The sequence below is a fragment of the Globicephala melas genome, chromosome 6 (assembly GCF_963455315.2).
Source record: "Globicephala melas chromosome 6, mGloMel1.2, whole genome shotgun sequence".
NCBI classification, from domain to species: Eukaryota; Metazoa; Chordata; class Mammalia; order Artiodactyla; family Delphinidae; genus Globicephala; species Globicephala melas.
The window spans coordinates 100814597-100833464 of NC_083319.1; the positions used below are offsets into that span (position 1 = coordinate 100814597).

General features: G+C 52.1%; 1 protein-coding gene across 2 annotated transcripts in view; it reads left to right on the top strand.

Annotated features, from left to right (window-relative positions):
* The first annotated feature begins 2955 nt into the window (after positions 1–2955).
* Positions 2956–18868, top strand: part of SLC25A37 (solute carrier family 25 member 37) — a 43742-nt gene continuing 27829 nt past the window's right edge. Inside the window, exon 1 of one of the 2 annotated variants that reach the window (XM_030879037.2) lies at positions 2956–3285. In XM_030879037.2, coding sequence (XP_030734897.1) covers positions 3070–3285 — 216 coding nt within the window. In that variant the 5' untranslated portion in view covers positions 2956–3069. The remainder of the gene's footprint in view (positions 3286–18868) is intronic. The other variant, XM_030879039.2, reaches the window with a different exon arrangement.

Here is an 18868-nt window from a genome sequence, read left to right on the forward strand (position 1 = left end):
GGAGCTTGACTCCCAGCTGGGCTAAAGCAGCATGATGATGTCTTCAGAACTTCAACATTCGGGAACTTTATGTAAGACTCGGCTGGAACCAGCAAGTCATTCTGAGTCTCCTGGTTTACCCCACAGGGCAGGATCTCCGTTCTGCTCCTGGGTCCTTCCAGTGCTGCCTCCTTGTTGGCAGTGTGGTCAAAGCACTGGGTTATGGTGTCTGGGGTCTCACCCCTCCTTGCAAGCAGGCCTTCCTCAGAGATCTAAGACCACGTCTGGCTGCTGCATTCTGACATCTAGGGAAGCCTCCTTCATTATGATGCCCATTTGCTACTATACAGAATATTGTTGGATGGGAAGGAAGAGCTGAAACCTAGGCGGGGACTCCAGAGATGATTCTCAGACCCACACCTCCAAATTGGCTTCCCAAGGGAACCTCCACCACATCCTCAAAGGTGAAGGCCACCTGTGGAAGCTATGGTGCTGCCACCATCCCTGCTGCCACTCCCACTGCCACAATTGCCTCTCAACATTCATGAACTTGGTGTCCAGACCCTGCAATGCTATTGTAACAGGCAAGCCACTGCCCACCCCAACTGCTCCTAACCCTATGATTTCACTAGGCAGCGTATAACTTCAAAGCAGCAGGAAGGTGGTCTCTATCTGCTTTCCACTTCCCAGATCTCCCTAGTTCACCTAACTGGCAGAATATAAATTATATCTAGACTCCTAGTTGCAAAGGAGTCTGAGAAATGTGGTTTCAAATTTTCTGGTCACTACAGTACAAGGAGAAGTTTAAGGTGGACGCTGAGGGCCAAACCACCATATATATTGGTGAGAAAAAATATTGAATATTCAAAATAAATATTCCAAAGATTTTCTAAATGCTTCTGGCTTAACGTTTGTTTAATGAAATTTAAAAAAAGTCTTAGGTACCTGAAGATTATGGGCATGTTCACAAGTGCCAAGAGTCCTCTTAACCATCCACAAGCTTACTTTTCTCCACCACTATCACCATTGCAGAGTTCAGGGGGTTTCTCATCCGTTGGGAGATTAGATCCGAAAAAGAATGATCCATTTTCATTCTTTCCATTTTTTTCAATTATAGAAACAATACAAGCATTGTTTGTCTGAAAAATATAGTAAAAATACCTCTAATCCTATGTCACTATCACAATAACCACTTCACTCTTTTCCTCTGCATATTTACATCTTTGTGAATGTAATGTTCATAGAATTTTGTTTTGTTTTTTCACATAACATTGCATCATAATTATTTCCCATGTCGTTGCGTAGCCACAATTTTAATGGCCCCATAATATTTCATGAATACAGGTATCATAATTTGCTCAGCCAATGTTCTCTAGTTGAACATTTTGGTTGTTTCCAATTATTTATTACTATGAATAATGCTTTGAAGAGCGTCATGCACATTCAGACAGTTGTGTCACATTCCCTGAAGTGGGACGATGAGTTAATATGTACTGGTTAAAGGGTATCCATTTTTACACGAGTATCAACAGGTTTTGACCAACGTTTCTTCAAAATCACCTCTGGCAAAAGCAATTACTAAATTGTTCTCCAGCAATTACTAAATACAGAGCGTGTTTCTACCTAGCCCATCCTTAGCACCGGTCTTGGGAGCAACTTTTGGCAGCTACCAAAATTGGGGAAATGGTGCCCTTGGCTATGAAGACTCTATTGACATCACTGAATCTCAAATCCCAGAGAGCTGCCTGGGTTGTTATGACCCAAATCTTGGGACCAGGGTGAGGCCAAAGAGGGTGTGCAGCATCTTCAGGGTCTCCTGCACCTTTTCATATCTCAAGGCACAGCTTTTCTGACCAGAGAAGCCTTCTTTGGATAAGGTGCAGTAAAAGTTGATCAGCTCCAGCCAAATCTTAAGCCCAGAACATGCACATTTAGATGTGCAGATGCCATGCTTTCAGGGAGCCTTAGATAAACAGGCAGGTTACTCCCCTACTTTTTGATTACTCCCCCTTCCCCCAGATGGAGAAAGACAATATTATTTAGGTTAAAATAAAACAGTCTGGGTTACACTTTATTTAAGAAGATAGCTTGGGATGAGTTTAAGATCGAGAAGACCAGAGTCTTTAAAGATAAGCAGATGCAATCCTGCACGATTTCACTCTCTTGGCCACTTTGCACCCTACTGTGAGACCAGGCTTCTAAAGTCCCTCCAGCCCCAGGAAAACGTGCTGAAGGCGCCTACTCAGAAGGGCTCCATCCTGGTGACTACTTATTGCCCGGTCCAGGGCAGGGTGGATTTAGCCTCTTGGTGAGAATAAGGAGGCACAAGTTTTGCTCTATGTATTATGTGTTTTCAGTGAGACAGAAAAATTCGAGTAAGTGGCCGTTCTCCTCAACGAAGCAGCCTGGCACAGCATCTTGAGTTTTCACTTTGTTCCCTCCACGGGACATGCTCTCGAGCTGCACAAAAGGAGGTGCACCCCTCATATCGCGCAGTGGGTCCTCAATTCTAGAATTCCACTCCACCTCCACGTGTGCCTCCACCCCTCCCCTCCTCCAGCCACCATAACTGCTCCATAAATGACGTTCGCAGCAACTTCCCCCCTCCAGGCCTGAGGAATGCCAAAGCTTGCTGAGCAATACTGTTTGCAAAATCCCCGGCTCTGGGGGCAGATTTTCCGCTGCTCCGAATCTCCCTCCAGCCTCAAGCATTGCCCAATCCCTACGGTCCGGCTGACCCTCCCCAGCGACTGCCGCAAACCAGGCAGCACCACCCCAACAGGAGGTAAGACAACTTTCCGGGACACCCCAACGTCTCCTTTCGCCCCCATCCGGTAGCTTGGAAATTTGCACTGGGCAGTGACGTCACACTGGGAGGCGGGTCCCCACTGTCCCGCACACCAATGGTGCGGCCGCGGCCGGCCTCTACTTTCCCAGTGATTGGTGCCCCTCTGCTCCACCCCAGCCCGCCATGGCGTCAGGCGCCGCAGCACCCGGGAGGTGGTTCCCACTTTAAAGAAGTGAAGTTTTTCGCCCCCTCCCCCTCCCCGCCCGCCTCCTGCAGCCTCCCGCGCCCAGCGGAGCCGGCGGATGGAGCTACGCTGCGGCGGCGTAGGGAGCCAGGCTGGAGGGCGCAGGATGGATGGGGACAGCCGAGATGGCGGCGGCGGCGGCGGCTGCAAGGACGCCGGGTCGGAGGACTATGAGAACCTGCCGACCAGCGTCTCCTTATCCATCCACATGACAGCCGGAGCGATGGCCGGGATCCTGGAGCACTCGGTCATGTACCCGGTAGACTCAGTGAAGGTGAGGCGCGAGGGGACTTTAGGGACGGAGCGAGCGGAGAGGAGAGCGCGCGCGCGTGCGTTTGCATCCCGCGCAGGAGCAGCCTGGATGCAGCTCTCCGAAACCGCGCTCTCCTCGGGGCCGCGGCGCCCCGGGTCTCCTGGGTCTCACCGGGAGTTGGCGCGCGTAGCCGGGGCGCCGAGGAGCGCGCTGCGCAGCTCCTTCCGCTGTGCGCCTGGGCCCTGGGGGCACCCCCCGCGCCCACGAGAGTGCCCCAGCCGGCGCCCCGCTCCGCCGCTCCCGCCGAGTTCCCGGCCCGGGCTGCTGGCGGCGCTGCGGCCGGCGAGGAGGAGTGGCGAGCGCCGCTGGCCTCGGTGGTGGCGGCGGGGTTCCCGAGGGAGGCGGCCAGTGCAGCTTTGCACAGTCTTACCACTGTCTGGCCACGCGATCGGAGAGTTTGCGGTCCCGGGTCGTTGCGGCTCCAGCTGGCGCTCCCGGTGTCCAAGCCGTGGCGAGCGGCGTCCGCCGGCCGGTGCCGGGTGGCCGAGGCTGCCCACACGTGCGCTGTCCCGGAGGGACCCGCCGCCGGGAGCGCTAACCACGCTCGCGCCGAGGAACGTGTCCCCGGTCCGGCCGGCCGGCCCGGCCACCCGCCCTCCGGCTGTCGAGCCGCTGAGAGGCAGTAAGACTTGCAGTGACATTTGCCTTCTCATTTTGTTGCAGGGAGGCGGGCAGGCAGGGAGAGCGTGTGCTATACAGCCTTTCTTACGGTTTGTGTAATAGAGGTTCAGTTGGCCCGGTACTTCCCGGGTAGTTTTAAATGCATTTCTGTAAGGAGGCAGTTTTAGCCAGGCGGATTTTGCCTGAGTTGACCTCAGTCAGCCTGTTCAGGATACCGAATGGCTAGGGGATAGAGTGCTGAGGGGGAATAATACTAGTACTGACACATCGCACTTTTGTGGGCAGAACTCATCTAAAACACACAGCAACCCTGGGGATTAACAGATGAAGGAACCGTGGCACAGAGAGGTGAACAGACTAGCCTGCCCGGGCTCATGAGCCACTGTATCCTCCGACTCCAGCCTCAGTGTGCTTTGGGAGATTTGGGGACCTCTCCGGGTGGCAGTTATCTTGGAAGGCAGGCCCTGCAGAGTTCCCCAGTTAGCATCTGTATCTTGTTGCTGATGCTGGCCCCATGTGAGTGGCGTGAAGGCCAGAATGTCTAATGCAGAGGGTTTTCCCTGCCCTGGGCAGCTCTCAGAGCTGGCAGTCAGGGGCTGGACAGACACGGGTCCGGAGAGAAGACCATGGGCATTGGCAGTAAGGTGAGCCCAAGTCTTATATTGTGCTGCTGGGACTGAGCCATCACCCCTTCTCTCCCTCCGACATCCCAGTGGGGAATTAAGGGAATGGTCCTTGCCTGCCACGGTTACAGAGGCCACAGGGAGATCTTGTCTTTTAGGTTTCCGAAGCTGCTCCAGGAAAGACCCTGGACAGATACCAGGTGGCATTTGTGTAGGAAAGAATCCCTCACATGCAATAACATTCCCCATGTTTGAAGTTGTTGTCTCAGGGGCCTTGGACAGAGTGTGGGAAAGTTAGGAGCAGGGAGATGTTATTTGAGCAGGCACCAGACCCACTGGGTCGTGGAGATGAATGTTCCAAGGACCTGTACCACTTCTGAGGCCCTTGGCCTCTGCTGTGAGTTTGGTTCAGGGCATCATTTTAGCTTATCTTTAGGATTAGGAATAGTCAGTCGTGCCTTTTGAGCTCCCTGAGACACTCTGAAGAGGCATTAATCTCACGTGTTTAAATGTTGTGATCTGTGTTTAGTTTCCTCCCTGCCCCTCCTTCTGCCCCAGGACGCTGGTCTGTTTTGATCCATTTGTCACTGTGTACTTAGTATTACTTTCCGTAGCGGTTGGTTTTCACCTGTGACCAGGTTAACGTGGTGTGTATGATCGAAGGAGCTGGTCTTACTGTCCTAGGCAAGTCATTCTGTGGGGCTTGACTGTAAAATGAAGGCTTGGGTTAACTAACCAGGAAGGTTTTCTTGGTTCTGCGATTATAATCCTAGCTCTGAATAATGACCCTTAGGGGTTCTTCTGGTTTTGAGCATGCAGGTTTGGCTTTAAAGCCCCTCTTGTTTTTTGGCTACAACTTTCTTGGATTACTCTTTTCACTTTGCAGCAGGGATGAAAGGCACAGAGTTAAGTGGTATGAGCCCCGCTGTGTGACCCCAGTGAGGCTGTGGCAGAGTGCCAACGTGTGCCAAGACCAGCATGGTTGTCATGTGTCCAACATGAGATATGCTTCAGTCACGGGAATGCTCTACTTGGGGAGACCTTCACTGTGTTCTTCTTAAATATTTGGGAAGATGAAGACTGTGAGTAATTGAATCAGGAGCCCTGGGCTGGGGTTCAAGCCCGGCCCCTAACTTGTTTCATGCCTTAGGCACTGTTCTGTGTCTTAGTTTTGTCACTAGTAAAACGGAGGCTGTGGACCAGTTCAGCATTTCCCATTTTTAACCTGTCCCCCTTTCTATGAACACAGAACACTCGTCCTCTTTTTTTTTTTTTTTTTTTGTGGTACACGGGCCTCTCACTGTTGTGGCCTCTCCGTTGCGGAGCACGGGCTCCGGACGCGCAGGCTCAGCGGCCATGGCTCACGGGCCCAGCCGCTCCGCGGTATGTGGGATCTTCCTGGACCGGGGCACGAACCCGTGTCCCCTGCATCGGCAGGCGGACTCTCAACCACTGCGCCACCAGCGAAGCCCCCACTCGTCCTCTTTACGTTCTTGAAATTTCAAAAAGTTATTACACCTGAAGCCAAATCAATGTAAGTTGTATCTTGAAAGGGAAAAAAAAAGTTTTCTTTGATTTTATAAGGCACACAGTTTTAACCTGTTCTTGTAAAGTTCAGTGAGAGTGTTGGATGGGCCTGCTTTTTCCAGTTTTTCTCTCCTAGATAGTGTGAACCATGGTGCTCAGGGGTGGTCACTTTCATTTCTGAGCCCAGCGAGCTGTTAGGTTGGGTCATTAAGTGCAAATAGGTCAGCCTTGCTAATGCTTCCCACTGTAACATTACATACATTTTCCCATGAAGTCCCATCCCCCCCACCATGTCACCTTAATGATCTGCATTTTTCAAACTGGGTGGTGACCCATCAGTGGGAGCAACATTTTTTTTTAATTAATTAATTTTGGGCTGTATTGGGTCTTCGTTGCTGCGTGTGGGCTTTCTCTAGTTGCTGTGAGCGGGGGCTACTCTTCGTTGCGGTACACAGGCTTCTCGTTGCGGTGGCTTCTCTTGTTGCTCAGCATGGGCTCTAGGCGTGCGGGCTTCAGTCGTTGCGGCACATGGGCTTCAGTAGTTGTGGCTCGCGGGCTCAGTAGTTGTGGCTCGTGGGCTCTAGAGCGCAGGCTCAGTAGTTGTGGCGCATGGGCTTAGTTGCTCTGAGGCATGTGGGATCTTCGCGGACCAGGGCTCCAACCGGTGTCCCGTGCATTGGCAGGCGGATTCTTAACCACTGCGCCACCAGGGAAGTCCCGGGAGCAACATTTTTAAAAAGCCAGATTGGTGCGAGTACAAAACACGGGCACGTGTGGCATGCGGTAAGGAGCAGTGTCGCTCCATGAAATTCTGCTTGGGTGTGTGTGTGTGTGTGTTCCCCGAGTGGCTGTGTAAAGTGCACTTCTGGCTGGGGATTATGGACAAAAACGTCTGAAAAACACTGAACCTCATAATCACTAGTGCCTCTTGAGCTCCAGCAGTCAACAGCCTGTGATTATTAAGTGGGTGTTTGGAAGACTTTGGGCAACTTTTCTCCTCTTTCCTGTGTCTTCCTCTTTCCTGTGTCTTCCTCTGTCACTTGTCCCCGCGCTGGTGGCATATGAGTACTCACTCATCCATAAAGGGCCAGGCTGCTGGGACCCCGTACTGGTCCCAGGGGAGCGAGTGAGGGGCCTCCGTAGGGCTCTCGCCAAAGGGTAGCCACGACTTGCTCCTTTCCAGCTGGGGCTTTGCAGCCCCTCTACCGTGAGCCTCTCCCTGGTGCTCCAGAGGGGCCAGTGGCGTGGTCGCCTAGACCAGCACTTGGGGTGGATGTGAGAACCCCTGATCGGGAGCGCTCAGGGCTGTGGGGAGAATGCCAGGTGGGTGGAGGAGGAAATTCCAACCAGATTAGGCACACCGCTCGCAGACCATGCTGAGTCCTGCGGTGGCGAAAGCCGGGGCAGAAGGAAACAGGAAAGATTTGAAGCGAGGGAACTTCCGCTGACCCTTTCACAGCCCTTCTCTTGTTTTGCTCGTCAGGGAAACTCAGTCCTCAAGCTCTGCTGGGGGAAGCCCTCCTTCCCCGCCAGGGTGCAGCCCGATGGCAGGGCACTGACTGCCGGCCGAGTGGGTTAAGGCTCAGCCTTCTCTCTAGGAGCTGGTGGCTGCCGGGCCAGTTAGAAACCTCGCTTGGCCTTGGGGGTTTCTGTCGCCGGCCCTGCTGAGCTCCGAGCAGCAGCAGCGAGCCAGGCAGGTGCCAGGAGGCTCTGCATTCCTCCACTTCTGACTTTGCTCATCCTTCCTGGTCCCAGCAGTGCAAGCTGACTGCTAGGGTCCTCTGGGGAGGTGGGGGGCAGGGGGCGAAGGCAGCTGCCAGTGTCCCTCCCACCCACTCCAGTGCTTTCGAAACCAAGTACCGTCCAGTAGATGCCATTCTGCTTCGAAAGGGCGTGAAATCCCAAATTGCTCTCGTTCTTGCAACAAAATTATAGTGATCTTTCCTGTCTCCTAGAGATCCCGCCCCTCCCTTCTTTTCCGTCCTCCTTCAGCGGGAGGCGCTTTTCTAAAAGGTGGATTTCGGAGTGGCGTGGAGTCCAGCGAGGAGTCCTCTTGAACTTCTGTCCGGTTGTCTGTCATGAACACCCAGGCCGCGTGCTGATGCCCAGGGCTGGGGTCTGCTGGAGGAGTGGGAAAGGGATCTCAGGCGGTCCCAGATCAGCACTTGGTCCCCATGTGGCCACTTTCCGGCCGGCTGCGGGCCCCCTCTGCCCAGAAGTGGGGGAGAGGGAGGCTAGAGCAAAGGGCTTGGAGGGGAGCCCCTAGGATTACAGGGGCAGTTGGCAGTCAAGGCGGCCTCAGCTTTTTAACAGCGGGAGGCACTTGGGGCTAATTGGGGGGATTCAATTACATTGTTTAAGCCATACAGGGGTGTGCACATGAAGTGGGGGGGCGTGTCATGTGGAAGGGAGGGCGTGGCTCTGTGGAGTAGGCCTTCCATAGTTTCCTGGTTTCCGTTGGGCACCTTTTAGCCATCTGTGGCCCTTTCATTGAAGAGGACTTTTGTCCCACCGCTCTTGGGGGCGGTGACCAATCTCCAGACTTGAGTCCCACTTTTCTTCTTTCACAGGCTTGGGTTCTGGACCCCTTCTGACTTTCCCTGACCCACTGGATGAACTGGCTTGCTTGTGTTCAAGGAAGCCTTTGGTAGTCCCTCTTGAACCCCAGAACTGGCTCTTTTCATATCTCCCCTGGTACCCAAGGGGTACTTTCCTTCTCAGAGAGTTTTCTTTTTGTTTTTAATCTTCATTGAGTTCTGCTTCTCCGACAGTCTGCCCTCCCCTCCCAGCCTCCACCTGGAATGTTTGCTGCCGTCCTTTTTCATAGGAGGCTTGCATCCGATCACTGTCTCTTTAACTGCAAACCTGCCCTCAAGCTCCTTCTGAGCCACAGTTTCTCACCCTCAGAGAACTATCTTGGGGCAATTCAGGTCCCAGTCTTGGACTTAACCGGTTGGGCAGGACACTTAGCTTTTCTGAGGTCTAGTTCTCTTATCTGTGAAATGCAGACACAAATTTTCTTCCTGCTTTTTCTCACCTGAACCAACTTTCCATTGCTTCCTTCTTCCCTTGTTTTCCCGTCGGAACCCATGGAAGTTCCGTGTAACAGGCTCCCTTACATCTTCACTGAGTTTTCCTTCCTCCTGCCGGTGCTCTTCTCCTGAGACCCCCACTTCCCTGAAGCCTCTCAAGAAAAGATGGTTCCCATCGCCTCAAACCACATGCCTTGGGGCTGCTGCCCTCTGGCTGTTCATCACCCCCCTTATCAACTGCTCCTTCCCCTTTGAGGCTCCCGCCATCCACTTCCACCAGTGTCCATCCCTCTTCTCTCTCTGTCCCCACTCACCTCCTGCTCTACTGGGATGGCAGGATGGGTAGGGGCGGGGGCCCCTGAGCCTGACTGCATGGACTAGGTCCTGCTTCCCACTTGGGTGTGACCTGGGGCAAGTTTCTTCATCCACCTCTGTGCCCAGTTTCCCCACCTGTAAAAAAAAGGACAAGATGGTACTGATGTCCCAGGTGGCTGTGAGCGTTGAGTCCTTACTGCGCTTATCAGAACCTGCCGTGTATGAGTGTCCCCTAGGTGGGAGCTCTCAGGTTCATCATGGTCATCATCAATGACGTGATCCAGTCGCTTTCCCTCGTTCTCTGAATGTTGGCGTCTGGCTCATAGACCGCTCCTCTACCCTGAATCCCATCATCATCCTGAGACTGTCCCCTCTTGGCCACCACCCAACGAACACCCAAATCCCTCCATTCTTTATGTTGCTCAGATCGAGGGCTGTTACCTCCACGGGGCCTTGTCCTGACCCAGAACCTTTCCGCCTCTGAAATCGTGCGTTCAGACGTCTCATAGCCTGGCCACAGCTTTCTCATGGTCACACTGTGCTAGGGCTCCTGTCTCTTCTCTCTCTCCTCTGAGCGCATCCCTGGCTTCCTCAGCCCATCCCTGCAGCCACTCCCGGGCCCGCAGTTTCTCTGCCTTTGGTCCTTCCAACGCTGGCCTGCCCACACCTAATCCCTAACAACCCACCACCCGCTGGGCAGCCGAGCCCTTCGGGAGAAACCCACACTGCTGCCCCGTGTGCCAGGCCTCTGCGGCCCCCAGCAGACCCCACTCCTCCAGCAGACCCCAGCCCTGGGCATCAGCACGCGGCCTGGGTGTTCATGACACAGACAACCGGACAGAAGTTCAAGAGGACTCCTCGCTGGACTCCACGCCACTCCGAAATCCACCTTTTAGAAAAGCGCCTCCCGCTGAAGGAGGACGGAAAAGAAGGGAGGGGCGGGATCTCTAGGAGACAGGAAAGATCACTATAATTTTGTTGCAAGAACGAGAGCAATTTGGGATTTCACGCCCTTTCGAAGCAGAATGGCGTCTACTGTCCTTTCCCGTGTTCTGGTCAGTCTGCTTTTGTCCTCCTCAGCAGCTGCTTCAGAGCGTCTTGCTTCGCGGAGCCCCACCCCTCCACTTCTCTCAGCCTCAGTGTGGCATCTCGCTCCCTGTTTATAGAGGAACCAGGCCCCCAGTCAGGCTCTCCTGTGACAGTCCTTCCAACTAGCCTGTCGTCTCCCGCCCCTCCCTCCTCCTATCTTAAGGTAAGAGGGTCCTTCCTTCCTCTAAGGGGAATCAGCGGGGGAAGGGTGATGGGTAGGGACCACCCCATACACCTGGATTTGAATCCTGGCTCTCCACCTGGGCCACCTTACTTGGCCTCTCTAAGCTCAGTTTCCTTGTCTGCAGAGTGTGGATGTGAATCCCAAGACCTACCTTACAGGGTTGTTGAAAGAATTAAGTGGGGTGACATACGTGAAGCTCTTGCTTATTGAAGTTCTCAATAAAGGTCATGGGGGTAGTTATTTTGGTCAGCTGTCTCATGAGTAACCCGGTTCCAGTATCCTTAGCACACCCCCACCCAGCCCCACCCCACCATGGGTTCCTTCTTAGAAGCATTTCTACGTCCAATCCGTACTTCTCCCATCTTCAATAACGAACCAACCCCAGGCAGCTCACCTTGAGCCCACGTACCCTTAAAATAACAAATGTTAGAGAAGGATGGTTGACATTCAGTCTCTCCCTCCTCCCCTTGTCACCCCCCAGGCCTCTCTGGGTTTTTGTGCCCGTTGCTCTGCTGGCACTAGGGTGCCAGTGATCGCCTGGCCTAATAAATGCAGCCATCGTTTTCCTGGCCCCTCCGACGACAGGCAGCCTGCTGGTCTTCCTCAGAATTCTGCCCTCTACCTTCTTTTCTTTCCTCGGGACACGTCTCCATTTCTGCTTGGGTCCTGGTAACTCGCAGGTGGCATCTCTGTGTCTCTGGTCCGGACTCTCTAGGAGCTAGATAAACAGTTGCCTTGAAGACATGTCCATTTGGCTGTCTTGGTGTCCATCATGGAATGTCCTGCCCTCCCCTCTGGCCTGCCCTTTGGCCTGGGCCCCCTCCCTCAGAAAATTGGGGATGGTCTTCAGCTTTTCCCCCACCTCTGCCTCCTTTCCCCTTCTCCCCGTATGCTTCCAAGACCTGTCCCCTCCTGCATCTGTAATACCTCTTAATTTGTTTTCTTCTCCCTCCTACTGCTTCTACCTTGGTTCAGGGGACTCAGCAGCTGTCGCCTTTACACGGCAGACTTCCCTGATCACAGAGTCACAGTTGAACAAACCCTCCCCTCCACGCACCCACACTTCCCTATTGCCCGGCCCTGCTTTTTCTCCACAGCATGTGTTACCTTATAACACACAATACTGTTAATTCATACTTATTTATTTATTTATTTTCCTGGCCGTGCCACCCAGCCTGTGGAATCTTAGTTCCCTGACCAGGGATCGAACCTGTGCCCCCTGCAATGGAAGTGCAGAGTCTTAACCACTGGACTGCCAAGGAATTCCCTCATATTTATTATTTATACTGTCTACTATTTTCTTCATATTTGTAATGTTATTTACATTGTTTATGGTCTCCCTCCATTGGAATGTCAGCTCCCAGTGGGCAGGAATGTTTTACTCCTTCGTTCTCTGGTGTGTTCCTATTGCCAGAAGCAGTACCCGGCACACAGTAGGTGCTCAGTTAAGTATTGATATTTGTTGAATGAATTCCCACAAATCCTTCCTAGCTAGTCCTGCACACTCCCAGTTTTCTCTCCTTAAGTAGGGAAGAGTAGCAATACCCATCCTGCCCACCTTTCAGATCTACTTACTGGATCTTGGAAGAAAGTGCAGCCAGGTTTGCAGTGAACACAGTTGAAAAAGCATAAAGCTCTCTGCAGGTGCCAGGCCGTGGTATTTATTATCAAACCAGGATCGTGTTAAAGGGGTAAGTTTAGCCGATTGGAATGGAAAGTCCAGCCTGTTCTCTACGGTGCTGCAGAGCCTGCAAGGGGCCTGAGGGGGTAGAGGGGCAGCCCATTGTCTCAGTTCACATCCACTGGTGTCTCCCCCCAACCTGACACTCCCCTAGCTGTCCCCGTTGCCTTCAGAATAAAACCTGGACTACCTCGCATGGCATGCAAAGACCTAGACCTTCTCCCCCTCTGACTTAGCCACCGGGGATACGTAAAGGTTTTCTGTGGCTCTTGGTTGAATGAATCAGTTGTTTTAAAAAAGATGTGGGGGAAAAAGCGCTTTAAAACCTGCTATGAAACAAATGCTAGTTTTTGTTTTGCTGAGCGTTTGGAATCTCTGCTGTATCTTGGTCACAAAGAGACTTTCTCAGCCCTTTTGCCTGTCCCTTTCTTGTGGTAGAACCCATAAGCCTCAGTGAAACCCTGATGAGGCTAGGAATTCATCTGGCCAGCCACTTCATTCATTCCACACTTAACTGAGGCCCCTCCTACCCCGGGCAACAAAAATAAGTCCTGGCCCCTATTTCCAGAGGCCGCTCCCTATAGTTAGACCCTGAGCTTAGGTGATGGGACCGGCTGGCTCCCTTTGAGGAGATGAATGGCCCAACTTGATATCTGCTTTCAGATGGGCATGAGGGCTGGGGTGTGGAGTCTGGAGGGCCCAGGCTGCCATCTTGAAGGTCTGGAGTCAGATTGGGAGTGTCACTGGGATGTCTTTGCCTGGCATTCTTGCATCGGCTCCTGTCCCCGTGGGAGACACTGGCCCTCAGTTGTACTGTTCCTCCGTGCCCCCCCACCCCCATCTTCTTCCTCACCTCTGCGGTTGTTAGTCATTCTGGGAGCTGAAATTGGTTCCCAGAAGGTACCTTTGAGAATCCCCTCACCGTACCCTCCCAGTAATCCCAGACTGCCGGGAAGGGCCGTTGTCTGGTCACTAAGAGGTGTTTTGGTTTCACATTCGTGCTTTCTCTCTGAAGAGAAAACAAAACATGTTGAAATAGAGAGAAATCCCAGCAGCAGCTTGGTTGAAGCAAGAGTTGCATAACAGGTTTAAGAAATGTCTGGCCACCGTGGATCAGGTGAAGGGACTGCCGCTTCGTGTCCTGGAGAGGACGTCCTCTGAGGCCAGCGGCCTCCGGATTCATCACACACATCCTGCGAGAGACTCAGAAAGCCACGGTACCATGAGGTCCGGGGGCAAAAGCCCCGATGGATCTCTCATTGTAGCGACAGCCTTTGTTCCCTGGAGATGCTGCCGTGGGCAGGGGCTGGGAAGGGGGGCGTGTCTGTCAGACTGGTGCTGGTGTTGAAGCCCCTAGAAAGGGCACTGAACTAGGAGGGGTTGGGGCTGGCCCCGTGAATTTAAGTCCCAGTCCTGCCATGCGCCAGCTTTGAAACCTGGACGAGTCATTTCTCTGGGCCAGTGTCTCCTTGTCTCATGGACTGCTATTAGTCACCTAGACTAACATCGTCTGTTTACCTACTTGACAGGACTGTTGAGAAGCTCAGGTGGGATCATGTTTGCGGGCGGCTTCTGTAAACCTTGACAGGCCCAGCTAATGACAGATCATATCAGAGGCAATATGCTTAATGATTAAGAGCCCTTCAAGTTAACAGCGCGGGCTCTGGGGCTAGACTCCCTAGGCTGGTGCCTGGACAAGTTACTGAAAACTCTCTGTGCCTTATTTTTCTCATCTGTGAAATGGGGATAAAATAGTACTCACCTCAGCGTGTTGCTGTGAGAATTATGATACACCTAGAGTGTTAAGAAGAGCGTCAGGGACGTGGAAAGCATTCCTTTAATATTAGCTCGTAATATCATTTCTGAAAGGGTTATTTCTTGAATGCCTGGTTATGCTTGTATGTTGCTATTGTAATTGTATATTACAGTATTTTTGTATCATTTCAACCTATATTCTGTCCCTTGATCCTCCTAGATCTCCTTTTTTTTTTTTTTTTTGCGGTACGCGGGCCTCTCACTGTTGTGACCTCTCCCGTTGCGGAGCACAGGCTCCGGACGCGCAGGCTCAGCGGCCATGGCTCACGGGCCCAGCCGCTCCGCGGCACGTGGGATCTTCCTGGACCGGGGCACGAACCCGTGTCCCCTGCATCGGCAGGCGGACTCTCAACCGCTGCACCACCAGGGAAGCCCTTAGCTCTCCTTTGAAGATAGGAAAAGGCATGTGCAGTTTCTCATTTCGTAGATGAGAAAACTGAGCTTCAGAACAATAACATGCCCTGAAACTTGGGCCTCTTTCTGCTGTACCAGAGTTGAGGAAAGGAATCAGGTAGGAGCAAGCAAGTGAGGTGCTGGGGTGCAGACTCAGATGTTAATGATGGCAGAGCCCTTGAGCTGGGTTCTGAGAGGAGGCGATGGGGCCTCAGCTGCATTCTTGGGAGGGAGGAATTGGAGTTGAGGGAACACCAGCAGGAAATCAAAGTGTGGCATGGAACACGGGGCTCTAATGTATAGGTAGGAGTTCCTGGGTCAAGTACTCTAGTATGCAGGGCAAGCGGATGATGACAAATGGTTATTGCCATAGGATATTTTTGGCTCTGTCTGGCTTCTCTCTCTTGAGCAAGTTGCAGCTCTCATTTCAGCAGTGTGTCAATGTTGGACTCAATATAGTAATTTGAATTTGGACTGGCCTGAGGATTCCTTTCCAGAACACAGCCGGAAAATGACCTGTTGGGAAGAGCATTACCTCATAGTTCATCGGTCTGCTAGGGCTGCAGTGTCCTCATCTTAAATAGGGCAGAGTAACAATGCCTGTCGTGCCTCCGTTTCAGGTCTACTTAATACATCTAGTAAGAAAACACAGCCCGGTTTGCAGTGAACAAACCTTTGTACCATTTAAAAAGTATAAAGCTCTCTGCAGGCGCCAGGTTGTGGTATTTATTATCAAACTGGGATCCTGTTGAAGGGGTAGGGTTAGCTCGTTGGAATGGAAAATACGGGCTCTGGTTCCAGCCACTGCAGGATTTGCTACAGCTGCATGGCCTTGGGCACTTAACCTCTCTCCTTACACACAGTGTCTCCCATCTGTTGAATAAAGACCAGGGTGGCCGGCTGCTGCCACCTCTTTAGCTGGGTAATGACGAAGAGCCAATTATACTGTGGGGCGTGCTCAGAAATACATTTAAAATTGATGATGTAGGACCAGTGACGAGCGGGGCCGCATACGGCTGGCTACGGTGATTAAGGCCAGTGATTAAGGCTGACTTCAGGGAGTGAGGGCCCCGTTCATCTCCGTAGGGTTATCGCCTTAGAGGCTCCATTTCACTTTTCAGGTGAGTCTGCCTCTTTGAGTGGCAGGCGTGTGAGGCTGGGGACCAGGGAAGGTGGCTGATCACCCTGAAGTGTGTCTCTGTGTGTCTGTTGATGCTCTTACCTACCTTGGTCCCTCCCATCTCTGTTTGCCTTGGTTGTTCATGGCCACTGACCGTGAAAAGTAAGAGGGGAAGGAGGTAGGACACAGATGCCTTTGTCTTGGGGTCCCTGGTCCTCCTTTCCTCGCACTGCCGACACGGAGGGTTTTGCTTGCTCATTGCTTTGCCCTGGGCCTGACAGCCAGTGTGGAGGGTGGAGGTGGAGAGTGGGCACTGGCAGCCCGCAGGAAGCTTGCTGGCTGGCTTGCTGGGGATGGGAACATGCAGGGCCCTGCCTCTGGCTTGCAGTGGGGTACTCTGCTCCCCTGGAATAGAGGTGGTCCCATGGGTGTCCTGGGGCTGTCTCCAGCCTGGATTAAAGGAGTGGGTGGTTGGCAGATGATCAAATCTAAGAAGTCAGAGGGGAGAAACGGGGGGAAGACTTTCTTTTTTTAAAGTATTTATTTATTTATTTATTCATTCATTCATTCATTCATGCTGCACCGGCTCTTCCTTGCGGCACACAGGATCTTCCTTGCGGCATGCGGGATCTTTTAGTTGCAGCATGCGGACTCTTAGTTGTGACATTCATGCAGGATCTAGTTCCCCGACCAGGGATCGAACCCAGGCCTCCTGCACTGGGAGTGCAGAGTCTTACCCACTGGGCTGCTGGGGAAGTCCCGGGAAGCCTTTCTAAAGGAAAGAGGATGCTGGTGTGTGTGTACTTGAGTGTGAGGGTGGAAGGACGAACCTGGGGTGTGTCATTGACTATAGAACCAAGTCTCCTTCCTTAGTCACTCTTTCCACGGCTTGTTTGCTAAATGTTGGCTTGCATTAGCATGATTCATAGAAACATCTCTACCGAGAAAGAGTTAAAAGGCATTTGTAAAAGTGCAGCTTCATCCCCTGGACTTCATTGAATAACCAAATTAATTCAGGCGTGGGAGCATGTGGGTGGGACCACATGTGCTGGGCACTGGGAGCTGGGGGGCTCGACACCTCCGAGGTCACCCCACAGCAGTCCCCCGTCCGCCAGGAGGACAGAGCTATCAATGAATCATTTCCGGAGGGGGCGATGAGCCTCTTCTCATGGAAACCGAACCTCAGGAGCAGTCAGGAAAGGGCCCCTCGAAGAAATAATGTCTCAACATATCTGTATCTAGACTGAAGGAGAAGGAGATGTTAGAACAGGGCTGTACGATTCCCTGTCCCCTAGAATGTCATGGCCTGTCCCCAAGGTACCCCTCCCCTGACACTCTGATTTTGGGCTTCTGCTCTGAGCCGTCTGTCTGATCACAGAATCAGCTGAGAAAGTTTTTGTGGTTTGGGGTCACACTGGGGCCTCCACGTGGGACCTGCCCCGCATTCTGAAATTCTTCTTCTCTCCCCACCCTGTTCTGAAATTTTAGTTCACTGTTTCGCCTCCGAGTGACTGCCCGGTGGCATCCAGGAGGCCCAGCCTCGTCCCTGGATGAGAACTTTCACTGCAGAGCTGAGGACCAGAGGAGGGTGAAAACCCAGAAGAAGGGAGGAAAGCTGTCATGTCAAAGGCATTTCTGCTCATAATTGGTTCGTAATTGATGGGTGACATGACTGGCAAACGCCAGCTGGAGCAGCAGCCGGACAAGTGGCTAAAAATTAAATAGTCACGTGACTTGTCGAGGTTTAGGGTTTGCCTGAGTAACCTTTTCGGCCCAGGTCACTGTTTGTAGGGTGACCTGAGAGACATGACACACAGTGTCGGTGACCACTTTGCTTTCTGAAGGACAGAGGTTGACCTGGAGCCCCATACAGGGCCCTGTTCTTGACACTCAGATTCCTATCTCATTCCTTGTCACTTTTTTTTTTTTTTTTTTTTTTTTTTTGCGGTACGCGGGCCTCTCACTGTTGTGACCTCTCCCGTTGCGGAGCACAGGCTCCAGACGCGCAGGCTCAGCGGCCATGGCTCACGGGCCTAGACGCTCTGCGGCATCTTCCCGGACCGGGGCACGAACCCGTGTCCCCTGCATTGACAGGCGGACTCTCAACCACTGCGCCACCAGGGAAGCCCTCCTTGTCACTCTTAATTTAAAGGCAGCTGAATAGCTGGACATTTATCTCCTGCCCTCTCTTTCCTTTGAGCCCTTCTCTCTCCGGTGGGTCCTCCTATAAATGCAGAGGGTTCAGTTCCTGGGGCTTATCCATCAACCTCCAGTGATTCTGATAAAGGCTGGAAGCTGGACTCTTGAGGCTTTTCCTCCTGGTGCCTGTACTAGTCCAGGTTTAGACAGAAGCTCCTGGATCTCACAGCTTCTAAAATCTGAGTCCTGCTTCTCCAAAACACTGGTCCAGTGACATGGGCAAGAGCCAGCCGACCCCAAGGCCAGCCCTCCCTTTCTGTGTCTGCGGATTCCCGTGGCACAGGAGGTCTTTGTTACTAAATCTTCTGGGTGTTTTGAAGGAGGACGTGTGTGGGCCTTTTTCAGTGTCGATAGACAATGCTGAGCTGTTCTCCAGGAGAAACAGTCGGGATAGAAGCAAAGGATTGATCTGGTGGACGTTACGCCATAGAAAATGCCCCGTTGGGATAGGAGTTGTCAGTGAAAGGGTTAAAAATCTAAAATATGAAAGAGAGACTAGAGAGTTCTCTTTTTACACTAAAAATTGTTTTTCCTTAAATCTTGGCTTCTCAGGCAATCATTGAATTAATGAACGTGTATTTATGCCAGGAAACGTGAAGCGTTAAATTTATTTCAAAAATGACTAAAGATTTATAGTTAGTCCTTAGAGTACTGAGAATATCCCCATCATTAACTCGGACAGAGAAAGACATATATCATATGATGTCACTTACATGTGGAATCTAAAAAAATAACACAAATGAACTTATTTACAAAACAGAAACAGACTCATAGACGTAGAAAGCAGATTTACAGTTACCAAAGGGGAAAGGGGGTGGGGGAGGGATAAATTAGGAGTTTGGGATTAACAGCTGCACACTGCTGTATATAAAACAGATAAACAACAAGGACCTACTGTATAGCACAGGGAACTATATTCAATATCTTGTAATAACCTATAATGGA